Source organism: Oncorhynchus kisutch, unplaced genomic scaffold (genome assembly GCF_002021735.2).
Source record: "Oncorhynchus kisutch isolate 150728-3 unplaced genomic scaffold, Okis_V2 scaffold4077, whole genome shotgun sequence".
Classification (NCBI taxonomy): domain Eukaryota; kingdom Metazoa; phylum Chordata; class Actinopteri; order Salmoniformes; family Salmonidae; genus Oncorhynchus; species Oncorhynchus kisutch.
Window position 1 is genome coordinate 61,148 of NW_022266022.1, and position 16,202 is coordinate 77,349.

The 16,202-nt window shown below is 41.0% G+C and overlaps 2 protein-coding genes across 2 annotated transcripts in view; both read right to left on the reverse strand.

The window, feature by feature from the left end:
- LOC116373858 (gastrula zinc finger protein XlCGF17.1-like) overlaps positions 1-5,907 on the reverse strand; it is a 39,989-nt gene extending 34,082 nt beyond the window's left edge. Inside the window, exon 1 of the mRNA XM_031822152.1 lies at positions 5,613-5,907. The gene's annotated coding sequence lies outside the window, so the exon portion shown is untranslated. The remainder of the gene's footprint in view (positions 1-5,612) is intronic.
- A 1,943-nt stretch (positions 5,908-7,850) lies between these two features.
- LOC116373859 (zinc finger protein 135-like) lies at positions 7,851-15,484 on the reverse strand. Its single transcript, XM_031822153.1, has 2 exons — positions 15,313-15,484; positions 7,851-9,599 (listed from the first exon to the last, which is right to left on the reverse strand). Exons 1-2 carry the CDS (start codon positions 15,416-15,418, stop codon positions 8,449-8,451), a joined length of 1,257 nt encoding a protein of 418 aa, XP_031678013.1. The 5' UTR covers positions 15,419-15,484; the 3' UTR covers positions 7,851-8,448.
- Positions 15,485-16,202: the final 718 nt, after the last annotated feature.

Genomic DNA, 16,202 nt, shown 5'->3' on the forward strand with positions numbered 1-16,202 from the left:
GTCGTTTCAGCTCCTTTGACCGGATGAAACACTTTCCACACTGGGAGCAGTGGTAAGGCCTCTCCCCTGTGTGTATTCTCTCATGTTGTTTTAGGTTCCCTAAATTGTTAAAACTCTTTCCACACTGGGAGCAGTGGCAAGGCTTCTCCCCTGTGTGTATTCTCTCATGTTGTTTCAGGGTCCCTAAATTGTTAAAACTCTTTCCACACTGGGAGCAGCGGTAAGGCTTCTCCCCTGTGTGTATTCTCTCGTGAACTTTCAGGTTTGATTTCTCATTAAAACCCTTTCCACACTGGGAGCAGTGGTAAGGCTTCTCCCCTGTGTGTATTCTCTCATGTCGATTCAGTTTCCCTAAACCGATAAAACTCTTTCCACACTGGGAGCAGTGATAAGGCTTCTTCCCTGTGTGTATTCTCTCATGTCGTTTCAGTTTCCCTAAATGGTTAAAACTATTTCCACACCGGGAGCAGTGATAAGGCTTCTCCCCTGTGTGTATTCTCTCGTGCAGTTTCAGATGCCCAGGCCGGTTGAAACACTTTCCACACTGGGAGCAGTGGTAAGGCTTCTCCCCTGTGTGTATTCTCTCATGAGCTTTCAGGTGTGCTTTCTGGTTAAAACTCTTTCCACACTGGGAGCAGTGGTAAGTCTTCTCCCCTGTGTGCATTCTCTCATGTTGTTTCAGCACCCCTGGCTGGTTGAAACCCTTTCCACACTGGGAGCAGTGGTAAGGCTTCTCTCCTGTGTGTATTCTCTCATGTTGTTTCAGGTGTGCTTTCTGGTTAAAACTCTTTCCACAGTGGGAGCACTGGTGTCGTCTTGCTGGTTTGGACGTCCCTGGCTCTGGTTCCTCTGAGTCTGGTCTTTCTCCTGCTAAAGACAAGTGTTAAAAAAAAAAAATAGGGACCCGAATGAAACCACATGATAAAACAACCTTGCTACGAGAGTAAATCCTAATCAGATCTCTCAATAACCTGAGGCCAGTTTTAACAACCTTAGTGTGATTTTAAAACAAATGTAGAGCTTCCTGGTAATTACTGCTATGTTTACATTACTTATTTTATTCATCGTTGCTGGATTCCTATCAAGCATGTGGTTCTAAATACAGTATATCACAAAAGTGAGTACAACCCTCACATTTTTGTAAATATTTGAGTATATCTTTTCATGTGACAACACTGAAGAAATGACACTTTGCAACAATGTAAATTAGTGAGTGTACAGCTTGTTTAACAGTGTAAATTTGCTGTCCCCTCAAAATAACTCAACACACAGCCATTAATGTCTAAACTGCTGGCAACAAAAGTGAGTACACCCCTAAGTGAGAATGTCCAAATTGGGCCCAAAGTGTCAATATTTTGTGTGGCCACCATCATTTTACAGCACTGCCTTAACCCTCTTGGCAATGGAGTTCACCAGGGCTTCACAGGTTGCCACTGGAGTCTTCTTCCACTCCTCCATGACGACATCACGGAGCTGGTGGATGTTAGAGACCTTGCACTCCTCCACCTTCCGTTTGAGGATGCCCCATAGATGCTCAATAGGGTTTAGGTCTAGAGACATGTTTGGCCAGTCCATCACCTTTACCCTCAGCTTCTTTAGCAAGGCAGTGGTCATCTTGGAGGTGTGTTTGGGGTCGTTATCATGTTGGAATTCTGCCCCTCCGAAGGGAGGGGATCATGCTCTGCTTCAGTATGTCACAGTACATGTTGGCATTCATGCTTCCCTCAATGAACTGCAGCTCCCCAGTGCCGGCAGCACTCATGCAGCCCCAGACCATGACACTCCCACCACCATGCTTGACTGTAGGCAAGACACACGTCTTTGTACTCCTCACCTGGTTGCCGCCACACACGCTTGACACCATCTGAACCAAATAAGTTTATTGGTCGCATCAGACCACAGGACATGGTTCCAGTAATCCATGTCCTTAGTCTGCTTGTCTTCAGCAAACTGTTTGCGGACTTTCTTATGCATCATCTTTAGAAGAGGCTTCCTTCTGGGACGACAGCCATGCAGACCAATTTGATGCAGTGTACGGCGTATGGTCGGAGCACTGACAGGCTGACCCACCACCCCCTCAACCTCTGCAGCAATGCTGGCAGCACTCATACGTCTATTTCCCAAAGACAACCTCTGGATATGACGCTGAGCACGTGCACTCAACTTCTTTGGTCGACCATGGCGAGGCCTGTTCTGAGTGGAACCTGTCCAGTTAAACCACTGTATGGTCTTGGCCACCGTGCTGCAGCTCAGTTTCAGGGTCTTGGCAATCTTCTTATAGCCCAGGCCATCTTTATGTAGAGCAACAATTATTTTTCTCAGATCCTCAGAGAGTTCTCTGCCATGAGGTTCCATGTTGAACTTCCAGTGACCAGTCAGTATGAGGGAGTGTGAGAGCGATGACACCAAATTTAACACACCTGCTCCCCATTCACACCTGAGCCATTGTAACACTAACGAGTCACATGACACCGGGGAGGGAAAATGGCTTAATTGGGCCCAATTTGGACATTTTCACTTAGGGGTGTACTCACTTTTGTTGCCAGCGGTTTAGACATTAATGGCTGTGTTGAGTTATTTTGAAGGGACAGCAAATGTACACTGTTATACAAGCTGTACACTCACTACTTTACATTGTAGAAAAGTGTAATTTCTTCAGTGTTGTCACTAAAAGATATACTCAAAAATTTACAAAAAATGTGAGGGGTGTACTCACTTTTGTGATATACTGTCTATAACTTTCATAGCTGTATGATACAGAATGTGACCTACACACTTCCTTCGCTGATGTCATATAAATGTACAAGCAAGTCTCTTCTTCTTATTGGTGTCCTTGCCACCCATTCTGAAACTAACTGCAGCTCTATGTTAAGATTTGCAGTCATTTCAGTCGCTTTAGTAGCTGACGTGTACAGTGTTGTGTCATCCGCATACATAGACTCACTGGCTTTACTCAAATGTCGTTGGCATGCTGTTGGTAAAGATTGAAAAAAAGAAGGTGCCAAACAGCTGCCCTGGGGAATTTCTGATTCTACCATGATTTTGTTGTACAGGCTCCCATTAAAGAACACTGTGCTGTTAGACAGGTAGCTCTGGGGTGGCAGGTAGCCTAGCGGTTAGAGCGGTAGGCCAGTAACCGAGAGATTGCTGGATCAAATCTCTGAGCTGCAAAGGTAAAACTCTGTCGTTCTGCCCCTGAACAAGGCAGTCCTAGGCCGTCCTTGAAAAAAAGAATTTGTTCTTAACTGACTTGCCTAGTTACATAAAGGTTACATTTAAAAAAATAACTCTTTATCCACAATATAGCAGGGGGTGTAAAAGCCCCAACAATATTTGTATCATCAATTTCTCTCAGCCAATCAGTCATTTGTAAGTGCTGTGCTTGTTGAATGAACTTCCCTATAAGCTGAATGTCTATATTTGTTTACTGTAAAATAGCATTGTATCTGGCCAAACACCATTTTTTACATTTTCATGTAAGGGTTAGTAACAGGCTGATTGGTCGGCTATTTAAGCCAGTAAAGGGAGCTTTACTATTCTTGGGGAGTGGAATGACTTTAGCTTCCCTCCAAGCCTGAAGGAACACACTTTCTAGTTGGCTTAAATTGAAGATAATGCGAATAGAACTGGCAATATCAGCTGCTATTATCCTCAATCATTTTCCATCCACGTAGTCAGACACCATGACATTGTTGATTTTTTACCCAAAATTTAATTGAAGGTGTTCCAAAGCTGTTTACAATCATTATTCATGTCATTTATCTTTGTTTAATAGTGTAGTTTCTTCTTTTTATTCAGTTTAGTCACATGATTTCTCAATTTGCAATAGGTTTGCCAATCAGTTATTCAGCCAGACCTATATGCCATCTCTTTTGCCTCCCTCTTCATCATACCATTTTTAAATTCCTCATCAATCCACGTGGATTTAACAGTTTTTACAGTCATTTTCTTAATGGGTGCTTGCTTATTAGTAACTGGGATAAGCAATTTCATAAACGTGTCAAGGGCAGTGTCTGGTTGCTCGTCATTACACACCACGGACCAACAAATATTGTTTCCATTGTTGGAATCGGCTAAACTTGGAACATGGAGACATTAAAGAAGTGATAGGAAGTGAAAGAGACTGGGTGTTATGTCAGAAGTTAATGGTTCTCTGAAGAAAGACAGGTGGCTTTGGAATGTGTTGGGTGGACGAGAGGAGAGCAAAGTGTTAAACAGGGGAGACAGATGAATATCTGTGGATTAGATGAAGGAGAGGTTGAGGTCAGGACAGATTCTCATCAGGGAGATAAAGGTCTGGTATCCTGTTACCCTCTTTACTCTCTTCCTGTGGAACCATAAGATGTAAGGATTGGAGAGAAGGAGGAGTGTCTTAAGTGGGATATATGTCTGGATGGAACAAATGTTGGGTTGTCTGAATTACAGATGTACAGAACATTTGGGAGTAATTCAACTTGGTTAAAGCTTATCTAGTGTTCTTGAGTTATTTACTGTGAAAAAAAAGAACCTAATAACATCAACAACATAGGAATCACCACAAACAATTGTATGATCTCTTGTATAGAACATTAGGCCCGGCCTTTTGGAACTTTGGTTTTCCTAGATATGACTACTATATTGTGATCACAACATCCGATGTATCTGAAGACTGCTTTCAAACAAATTTCTGCAGCAATAGTAAAGATATGATCAAAATATGTTGATTCAATTCCTCTACTGTTTGTAATTACCCTGGTAGGTTGATTGATAACCTGAACCAGGTTGCCAGCACTGGTTACAGTTTGAAGCTTTCTCTTGAGTAGGCAGCCTGATCACAGCTTTCCTCCAGTATTAGTTAATTAATTAACAGTGTCTTGAGTTTAGTATGGCTGTTCTACAGTCTAGTAAAGACAGGGGGGGTTGACTGGGACAGGCAATGTGACATCCAGAATGTTTTGAGAAAAAGGTTTTGTAAAACAAGCACCTTACATTGGATCATCTTGAAACTTTCTCTCCAAAGCTGACTTTAATCAAGGTTTTATATGGTCTACTGCTTTATCTCTTTTCATTGGCAGAATCCTTTTTCAGTGTTATGATATTCATAACATCCATATCCACCAGTCTATCTTCCTGACAATGAACAGAACAGTGCTGGTTGTCCTGGTAACAGATACCAATGAATAGATCTATTTATTTGTTCAAACTGAACTACAGCACTTACTTTGAGTCAAATCTGATCCTTTCCGCTCTTCTCCTCCTCCCACAGTTCCACTCAGCCCCATTGTTTTCCTGCAGTCCACCAGCAGCACAGACAACCTCTTCATACCCAGCAGTAAGGTGCTAACAGGAGAGGCATGACACGGGGACTCCGGGAGGGAGGAAGTGCTAGCGTTGTCCTGGTAACCACAAAGAGGGGACACAGACGCACATCATTATGGATGCTGATGTCACTGTTGTCATGAAGTGCTCTACAGAAACCCATCCCAGACCCCAATAGAGAAAGCTGTATGCTAGACCAGACCAAGCTGTATGCTAGACCAGACCAAGCTGTCTGCTAGACCAGACCAAGCTGTATGCTAGACCAGACCAAGCTGTACCATCTGGTGTTCTGATCTGGAGAGACTCTTCTCTTCCTCGTCAGCATCAGGATGTTGTTGAGGCTCCCCAGAGGATCCACGATAGTCATGTGTCTCTCCTGTGTGAATGAGAACATCAAACAGATGGTAAACTTATGACCATCTATTGCAATCATAGAGTCTTACAAGAGGCATGCATATGTCTAAAATGGCCACTTTCATCATGATTTCCTAAAATATTGTTTGTGATGCAAATGTAAAAGGGTCGTTCCACAAAATGGGTGGCCTTTGTTATTTTAAGTAGAAAATATGCACCAATATATGCACCAATTTTAAAAGCCTGTTATATTAGATGAGGGGAACTTTAATATAGGCCATGGCGTGGAGAATTCAATACATCGAATTGAAAAGTCCCTAAATATATGAACCAATGGCAGATTGACCCTTTAACTATTTATACAGTACTGAACAACATATTCAAGTGTAGAACTTCAGTAGAATGCCCCTTAAAAACCACACATTAGTTCAACAACGGCATAGTTTGTGCCCCTGTTTAAGACAGTACTCACTGGTGGTAATCTGATATTCTGTCTCTTCCTCTTTCACTCCCAAAACGTCTTCCTCCTTCACCTTTATTGAGATAGCATCCTCTTCCTCTCTAAACGGTTCTTTCTCTTCTTTCACTATAACAGCCTCCTCTTCCTCCTTTTTCATTCTGAATGATTCTTTCTCCAAACAGCAGACCCCCTCTTCATTAGCAAGGGAGGAGTAGTTTAGTGAGCTCATGGTCAGGGATGTTAGCTAGCTAGCTAGCATTAGCGTCTAGCCTAGTGCTAGGCTCAGTATCAATCTTTAACACGTTTGCAAATTGAACCAGTTGATACGTCAACCGAAACTTGTTTAAAACCCTGAGATTAGATAATGTACATTAACACGGTCTAAAACGTCAATCTTTCAGTTGTATGTTGGCTAGCAAGCTACCGATGTGGTTGAAAGAGTTGGCGCCTTGTTGTTCCTGAAGAAGCGTCCGTCCAGTCCATTATACGTCACACAAGAAGAGTCAACTGAAAGACGCTCGTCGCCATCTGCTGACTGGAGTGGGTAACGCAGTTTGGAAACAATAGTTACAACACCTTTTGTATTGGAAAGAACGTCATAATTGTTTAACAATAAGCTGATACATTTTCTCTTCCAAATAATACGTTCCTGTACACAGACGTAGAAGCTCAATATGAATATGTAGATGATTAATAAATACTTTTATGAATAGGTAGTGTGTTGATATACATTTTCTCTGTTAATTTTTCACATTCGTTTTTATCTACATGTGACCATACTATTACCTTATAGCCACGCTCTATAAGATACACATCATCCTGTAAACAACAGAACAAATGCATCACATGCAAATAGCACTTGGTTATCTGTAGTGCTATACACTGGGTAGACAAAACATTAAGAACAGCTGCTCCTTCCATGACATAGAAAGACTAGGTGAATCCAGGCTAAAGCTATGATCCCTTACTGATGTCACTAGTTAAATCCACTTCAATCTGTGTAGATGAAGGGGGGAAACAGGTTAAATAAGGATTTTTAAACCTTGAGACATGAGACATGGATTGTGCATGTGTGCCATTTAGAGAGTTAATGGGGAAGACAAAATATTTAAGTTACTTTGCACGGGGTATGGTAGTAGGTGCCAGGCGCACCGGTTTGTGTCAAGAACTGCAACGCTGCTGGGTTTTTCAGCTCAACAGTTTCCCATGTGTACCAAGAGTGGTCCACCACCCAAACAGTGGTGGTTAGTGCCGTTTAAGATGAGGCAGGATGATTTGTTTTTTCATGAGCATGGCCTTAATTCTATTACAGCATATTGGACGACTGTCATTCATATTTCACTCACCCTGTTCAATGTAACAGCAATAGGTTTAGGCTACTACATGATACTCTAATTGTCCCTATACCCATCATGAGGTAGCAATCTAGTTTCTATTTACATTTCTTTGATTTGTCAACTAAAGTTAATTTAACATGAAATCAACACAAAATGTCACCAGTCATTGGATTTAGGTTGCAAGTTGGGTGAAACACAAAATGTTACCAGTCATTGGATTTCGGTTGCTGGTTGGGTGAAACACAAAATGTTACCTGTGGAAACAATGTTTATTCAATCAGTGGGAGGCCTGTAAATTCAGGAAAGTGGAACGAGGAACTCTTCATTGAGACAATGATAAACAGCAATCCTTGGGAGAGTTGTGGTGGATATTATAAAATAAGGATCTGCTGGAGTCCAAGTCAAACCAAGATTCTTTATTTCTGAGCTCAGAGAGAATAACAGAGTTACACAGCGCAGTGTAGACAGTCTGATTTCCTGAAGTATTGAGTGACTAGCACATATCTTTATAGTTTCCTGTTCCTGGGAGGGACTTTATTCATACAAGGACACAGGTGTAAATTGGTTTGCAACACAGGATGATACTCCCAAGAACAGGAGCTTATAATAGGACAGTTTCACAAGGTTAGTCACATACTCAGTTATGTGGACACACAAACAATTAACATTTTCCATTACAGAGTCTGAACATTTTCATTTCATTAAATCATCAGTGGGCCAACAATGCAAATGTCAACAATGGAACTAATGCATCACATCCAAATATCACTTGATTATCTGTAGTGCTGGAGGAATGACACACCCAGATAAACACACATAGAGTTTAAAAAAAGGACAGTTTAAAAGAAGGAACCTAATAAAAACAAACAAATATATGTTTGAGTAGACCCTGTACCATTTAATTGCATATGGTAAAGACAGGTAAACACATTGTCAGTCAACAATAAAAGACAAAGGGAGCACTGTGATGGGCAAATGGTTTGCACCCTGGGAGCAGTGTTAAGGCTTCTCTCCTGTGTGTATTCTCTCATGTTGTTTCAGGTTTCCTCTCCGGTTGAAACACTTTCCACACTGGGAGCAGTGGTAAGGCTTCTCTCCTGTGTGTATTCTCTCATGTTGTTTCAGCATCCCCGAATGGTTGAAACACTTTCCACATTGGGAGCAGTGGTAAGGCTTCTCTCCCGTGTGTATTCTTTCATGCTGTTTCAGCGTCCCTGAATGGTTGAAACACTTCCCACACTGGGAGCAGTGGTAAGGCTTCTCTCCTGTGTGTATTCTCTCATGGTCTTTCAGCATCCCCGAATGGTTGGAACACTTTCCACATTGGGAGCAGTGGTAAGGCTTCTCTCCTGTGTGTATTCTCTCATGTTGTTTCAGCATCCCCGAATGGTTGAAACACTTCCCACATTGGGAGCAGTGGTAAGGCTTCTCTCCTGTGTGTATTCTCTCATGCCGTTTCAGCTCCCCCGAACGGAGGAAACACTTCCCACATTGGGAGCAGTGGTAAGGCTTCTCTCCTGTGTGTATTCTTTCATGCTGTTTCAGCGTCCCTGAATGGTTGAAACACTTCCCACACTGGGAGCAGTGGTAAGGCTTCTCTCCTGTGTGTATTCTCTCATGGTCTTTCAGCATCCCCGAATGGTTGAAACACTTTCCACATTGGGAGCAGTGGTAAGGCTTCTCTCCTGTGTGTATTCTCTCATGTTGTTTCAGCATCCCCGAATGGTTGAAACACTTTCCACATTGGGAGCAGTGGTAAGGCTTCTCTCCTGTGTGTATTCTCTCATGTTGTTTCAGCGCCCCCGACTGGTTGAAACACCTTCCACATTGGAAGCAGTGGTAAGGCTTCTCTCCTGTGTGTATTCTCTCGTGTTGGTTCAGGAATGCTTTCCGGTTGAAACACTTTCCACACTGGGAGCAGTGGTAAGGCTTCTCTCCTGTGTGTATTCTCTCGTGCTGTTTCAGCGCCCCTGACTGGTTGAAACCCTTTCCACACTGGGAGCAGTGGTAAGGCTTCTCCCCTGTGTGTATCCTCTCATGTTGTTTCAGTTGTGCTTTCTGTTTAAAACTCTTTTCACACTGGGAGCACTGGTGTCGTCTTGCTTGTTTGGACTTCCCTGGCTCTGGTTCCTCTGAGTCTGGTCTTTCTCCTGCCAAAGATAGTGTTATTTTTAAATAGAGACCCAAATGAAACCACATGATAAAACAACCTTGCTATGAGGGTAAATCCTAAATCCGATCTCTTAATAACCTGATGCCAGTTTTAACAATCTTAGTGTGATTTTAAAACAAATGTAGAGCTTCCTGGTAATTACTGCTATGTTTACATTACTTATTCATCCTGTTTTACAAGTCAGAACACAAAAACCTAGACAGTTCTAGGACACTGAAGACACAGGCGTCGCTGGATTCCAATTGAACAGGTGGTTCTAAATATATAACATTCATAGCTGTATGATACAGAATGTGACCTACACACTTCCTTAAACATCAAATAACTAAAGAAGTAATTTTGTGTGGAAGTCCAAAACCTGTTTTTATGTCGAAGATACAAAGCACATCAGTAACATCTCCCCGTTGTTGAAAGGGTTTGACACATTTCTGTTTAAATGGACCAATTTCTTATTTAGACATTCACAGATTTTCAACATTTTGATTATCGCTGATGTCATATTTTGGGTAAATGTTCCTAAAACTGATAGTAACAACAAAAAACAAAAATATAAACGCAACATGTAAAGTGTTGGATGTTTTATGAGCTGAAAAAAAAGATTGCAGAATTTTTTACATCCCTGTTAGTCAACATTTATTCTTTGCCAAGATAATCCATCCACCTGACAGTGTGGCATATCAAGAAGCTGATTGAACAGCTTGGTTATTACACAGGTGCATCTTGTGCTGGGGATAATAAAAGGCAACCCGAAAATGTGCAGTTTGTTCAAACAACAATGCCACAGGTCTCTGAGGGAGCGGGCAATTGGCATGCTGACTGCAGGAATGTCCACTGGAGCTGTTGTCAGGGAATTTAATGTACAGTACCAGTCAAAAGGTTGGACTCCCCTCCTCATTCAAGGGTTTTTCTTTATTTTTACTATTTTCTACATTGTAGAATAATAAAGTGTTAAATCAAAATATATATTTTATTCTTCAAAAGTTGCCACCCTTGCTTTCTCTCAAACAGCTTCACCTGGAATCCTTTTCCAACACATATGTTGAGAACTAGTAGGCCGCTTTCCCTTCACATCTGCGATCCAACTCATCCCAAACCATCTTGATACAATACATTAGATTCAAAGGTACCAAAAAGTACAGTAAAAATTACTTCCATCTCTGGAAATGTGGACAAAAAAAATAAAATGATAAAATAAAAAACCGTGGGGGATTGTGTAGGTCAGGTCATCTGATGCATCACTCTCCTACTTGATCAAATAGCTCTTACACAGCCTGGAGGTGTGTTGGGTCATTGTCCTGTTGAAAAACCAATGACAGTGGGACTAAGCCCAAACCAGATGGGATGGCATATATATTTGTAGAATGGTGTGGAAGCCATGCTGGTTAAGTGTGACTTTGATTTATTTATTCATGACATTGTCAACAGCAAAGCACCCGCACATCATCACATCTCCTCCTCCATGCTTCACGGTGGGAACCACACATGCGGAGATAATCTGTTCATCTACTCCTCGTTTCACAAAGACATGAAGCTCTGATCCAAAAATCTCAAATTTGGACTCATCAGACCCAAGGACAGATATCCACCGGTCTAATGTCCATTGCTCGTGTTTCTTGGCCCAAGCAAGTCACTTCTTCTTATTGGTGTCCTTTAGTAGTGGTTTCCTTGCAGCAATTGGACCATGAAGGCCTGATTCACGCAGTCTCCTCTGAACCGATGATGTTGAGATGTGTCTGTTACTTGAACTTTGTGAAGCATTTATTTGGGCTGCAATTTCTAAGGCTGGTAACTCTAATGAACTTATGCATCAGAAGTAACTCTGGATCTTCCATTATTGTGGTGGTCCTTAAAGTAATGATGGACTGTTGTTTCTCTTTGCTAATTTGAGCTGTTCTTGACATAATATGGACTTTTACCATGTCACAACACAACTGATTGCGGAACATTTCGACAACATCCGGTGATATTGCAGAGTGCAAAATATATATTTTTTATGAGAAATATTTAACTTTCATGCATTCACAAGTGCAATACCACAAATTAAAGCTGAAGACTCCATAATGTTTCATCATTAGATGCTACAGTCCTCTAAGACTCCATAATGTTTCATCATTAGATGCTACAGTCCTCTAAGACTCCATAATGTTTCATCATTAGATGCTACAGTCCTCCTTTAAGACTCCATAATGTTTCATCATTAGATGCTACAGTCCTCCTTTAAGACTCCATAATGTTTCATCATTAGATGCTACAGTTCTCCTTTAAGACTCCATAATGTTTCATCATTAGATGCTACAAGGCTCCTTTAAGACTCCATAATGTTTCATAATTAGATGCTACAGTCCTCATTTAAGACTCCATAATGTTTCATTATTAGATGCTACAGTCCTCCTTTAAGACTCCATAATGTTTCATCATTAGATGCTACAGTCCTTTAAGACTCCATAATGTTTCATCATTAGATGCTACAGTCCTCCTTTAAGACTCCATAATGTTTCATCATTAGATGCTACAGTCCTTTAAGACTCTATAATGTTTCATCATTAGGTGCTACAGTCCTCCTTCAATACTCCATCATGTTTAGAATGTGTCTGGAAGCGCTACTCTATCTATTCTACTCTCATCCTTTCGGTTTTAATAATATTAAAAAAATAATAATGTTATAATAGGTAATAATTAACTTTAATAACTAGGGTTAATACCTGCCTGGCGCACCAACAAAATATTTCTTTAGCCCCCTCTAACAATACCACTACAGAATTAGCATAGTAGGCCATGTAACTTAACCTGTAGTGACACCCAGCCCGTGAACGGGACAGTTATCATCATCTGACACTAATTAGCATAACGCAACGGACATAAATCTTCCTAGAAAATCTTCCTATTCATGAAAATCACAAGTGAAATCTATTGGAACACAGCTTAGCCTTTTGTTAATCACCCTGTCATCTCAGATTTTCAAAATATGCTTTACAGCCAACGCTAGACAAGCATCTGTGTAAGTTTATCATAGCCTAGCATAGCATTATGCCTTGCTAGCAGCAGGCAAACTTGTCACGGAAATCAGAAAAGCAATCAAATTAAATCGTTTACCTTTGATGAACTTCAAATGTTTTCACTCACAAGACTCCCAGGTAGACAGCCAAAGTTCATTTTTTCCCAAAATTGTAGGCGAAATAGCTCTGTTTGTTCTTCACGTTTGGCTGAGAAATCGCCCGGAAATTGCGGTCACAACTCCGAAAAATATTCCAAATTAGCTCCATAATATCGACAAAAACATGGCAAACGTTATTTAGAATCAATCCTCAAGGTGTTTTTCTAATATCTATTTGATAATATATCCGTCGGGACAATTCCTTTTTCTCTAGGACCGATTGGAGTAATGGCTACCTCTGCACTTTACGCGAGAATCTCTCTCGGAGCCACCATGTGACCACTTACGCAATGTGCCCCCATACGGCTATTCTTCAACAGAAATGCGTAAAACTACGTCACAATGCTGTAGACACCTTGGGGAATATGTAGAAAGCGTAAGCTCGTTGATGGTACATTCAAAGCCATATAGGGAGTCATTGGAACGCAGCGCTTTCAAAACCTGGGGCACTTCTGGATTGGATTTTTCTCAGGCTTTCGCCTGCAACATCAGTTCTGTTATACTCACAGACAATATCTTTACAGTTTTGGAAACGTTAGATTGTTTTCTATCCAAAGCTGTCAATTATATGCATATTCTAGCATCTTCTTCTGCAAAATATCCCATTTAAAACGGGGACGTTTTCTTTCCCAAAAATGAAAATACTGCCCCCTAACACCAAGAGGTTTTAAGGTAATCAGAAATATTTAGGACTAACTTATTCCTTGACACCCATTCTGAAACTAACTGCAGCTCTATGTTAAGTGTTGCAGTCATTTCAGTTGCTGTAGTAGCTGACGTGTACAGTGTTGAGTCATCCGCATACATAGACTCACTGGCTTTACTCAAACGTCATCGGCATGCTGTTGGTAAAGATTGAAAAAAGTAGGTGCCAAACAGCTGCCCTGGGGAATTCCTGATTCAAACTTGATTTTGTAGCTCTGGGGCGGCAGGTAGCCTAGTGGTTAGAGCGGTAGGCCAGTAACCGAAAGATTGCTGGATCGAATCCCCGAGTTGACAAGGTAAAAAACTCATTCTGCCCCTGAACAAGGCCGTCATTGAAAAAAATAATTTGTTCTTAACTGACTTGCCTAGTTAAATAAAGGTTACATTTGAAAAGAAAAACTCTTTATCCACAATATAGCAGGGGGTGTAAAGCCTTACGTTTTGTCAGCAGCAGGCTATGATCGATAATGCCAAAAGCTGCACTGAAGTCTAACAAAACAGCCCCAACAATATTTTTTCATGAATCTCTCTCAGCCAATCAGTCATTTGTAAGTGCTGTGCTTGCTGTATGAACTTCCCTATAAGCTAAAAGTCTATATTTGTTTACTGTAAAATAGCATTGTATCTGGTCAAATAGATTTTATTTGCGCAAAATTTCATTTAATTGAAGATGCTCCAAAGATTTTTACAATCATTCTTCATGTATTTTATCTTTGTTTCATTGTGTACTTTCTTCTTTTTATTCAGTTTAGTCAAATGATTTCTCAATTTGCAATAGGTTTGCCAATCAGTTCTTCAGCCAGACCTATATCCAATCTCTTTTGCCTCCCTCTTCATCATACCATTTTTTCAATTCCTCATCAATTCACGTGGATTTAACAGTTTTTACAGTCATTTTCTTAATGGGTGCATGCTTATTAGTAACTGGGATAAGCAAGTTTCAAATGTGTCACGGGCAGTGTCTGGTTGCTCATCATTACACACCACGGACCAACAAATATTATTTACATCATCAACATAGGAATCACTACAAAAAAATGTATGACCTCTTATACACAATATTAGGCCCAGCCTTTGGAACTGTGGTTTTCCTAGACATGGCTACTATATTGTGATCACTACATCTGATGGATCTGGATACTGCTTTAAAACCCATATCTGCAGCATTAGTAAAGATATGATCAAACCATGTTGATGATTTCATTCCTCTACTGTTTGTCACTACCCTGGTAAGTTGATAGATAACCTGAACCAGGTCGCCAGCACTGGTTACAGTTTGAAGCTTTTGTTTGAGTGGGCAGCCTGATCACAGCTTTTCTTCAGTACCAGTTAATTAATTACCAAAGTCTTGAGTTTAGTTTGCCTGTTCTACAGTCTTGTAAAGATAGGGGGTTTGACTGGGACAGGCAATGTAACACCCATAATGTTTTAAGGAAAAGTTCTTGTAAAACAAGCACCTTACATTGGATCATTGAAACTTTCTCTCCAAAGCTAACTTTCATCAAGGTTTTATATGGTCAATTGGTTTCTCTCTTTTCATTGGCAGAATCCTTTTTCAGTGTTATGATATTCATAACATCCATATACACGAGTCTATCTTCCTGTCAACTAACAGAACTCTGCTGGTTGTCCTGATAACAGATACCAGTCTATCGTCCTGTCAACTAACAGAACTCTGCTGGTTATCCTGATAACAGATACCAGTCTATCGTCCTGTCAACTAACAGAACTCTGCTGGTTATCCTGGTAACAGACACCAGTCTATCTTCCTGGTAACAGATACCAGTGGGCAGATCTATTGTATTTGTTCAAACTAAACTACAGCACTTACTTTGGTGCGTCAAATCTGATCCTTTCATCTCTTCTCCTCCTCTCACAGTTCCACTCAGCCCCGTTGTTTTCCTGCAGTCCACCAGCTGCACAGACAACCTCTTCATACCCAGCAGTAAGGTGCTACCAGGAGAGGCACGACACAGGGACTCCGGGAGGGAGGAAGGGCTAGCGTTGTCCTGGTAACCATAAAGAGGGGACACAGACGCACATCATTATGGATGCTGATGCCACTGTTGTCATGAAGTGCTCTACAGAAACCCAGCCCAGACCCCAATAGAGAAAGCTGTATGCTAGACCAGACCAAGCTGTATGCTAGACCAGACCAAGCTGTACCATCTGGTGTTCTGATCTGGAGAGACTCTTCTCTTCCTCATCAGCATCAGGATGTTGTTGAGGCTTCCCAGAGGATCCACAATAGTCATGTGTCTCTCCTGTGTGAATGAGAACATCAAAAGATGGTAAACTTATGACCATCTATTGCAATCATAGAGTCTTACAAGAGGCATGCATATGTCTAAAATGGCCACTTTCATCATGATTTCCTAAAATATTGTTTGTGATGCAAATGTAAAAGGGTCGTTCCACAAAATGGGTGGCCTTTGTTATTTTAAGTAGAAAATATGCACCAATATAGAATTTTAAAAGCCTGTTATATTAGATGAGGGGAACTTTAATATAGGCCACATGGAGAATTCAATACATCGAATTGAAAAGTCCCTCAAATATATGAACCAATGGCAGATTGACCCTTTAACAATTCCTACAGTACTGAACAACATATTCAAGTGTAGAACTTCAGTAGAATGCCACTTTAAAACCACACATTAGTTCAACAACGGCATAGTTTGTGTCCCTGTTGAAGACAGTACTCACTGGTGTTAATCTGAT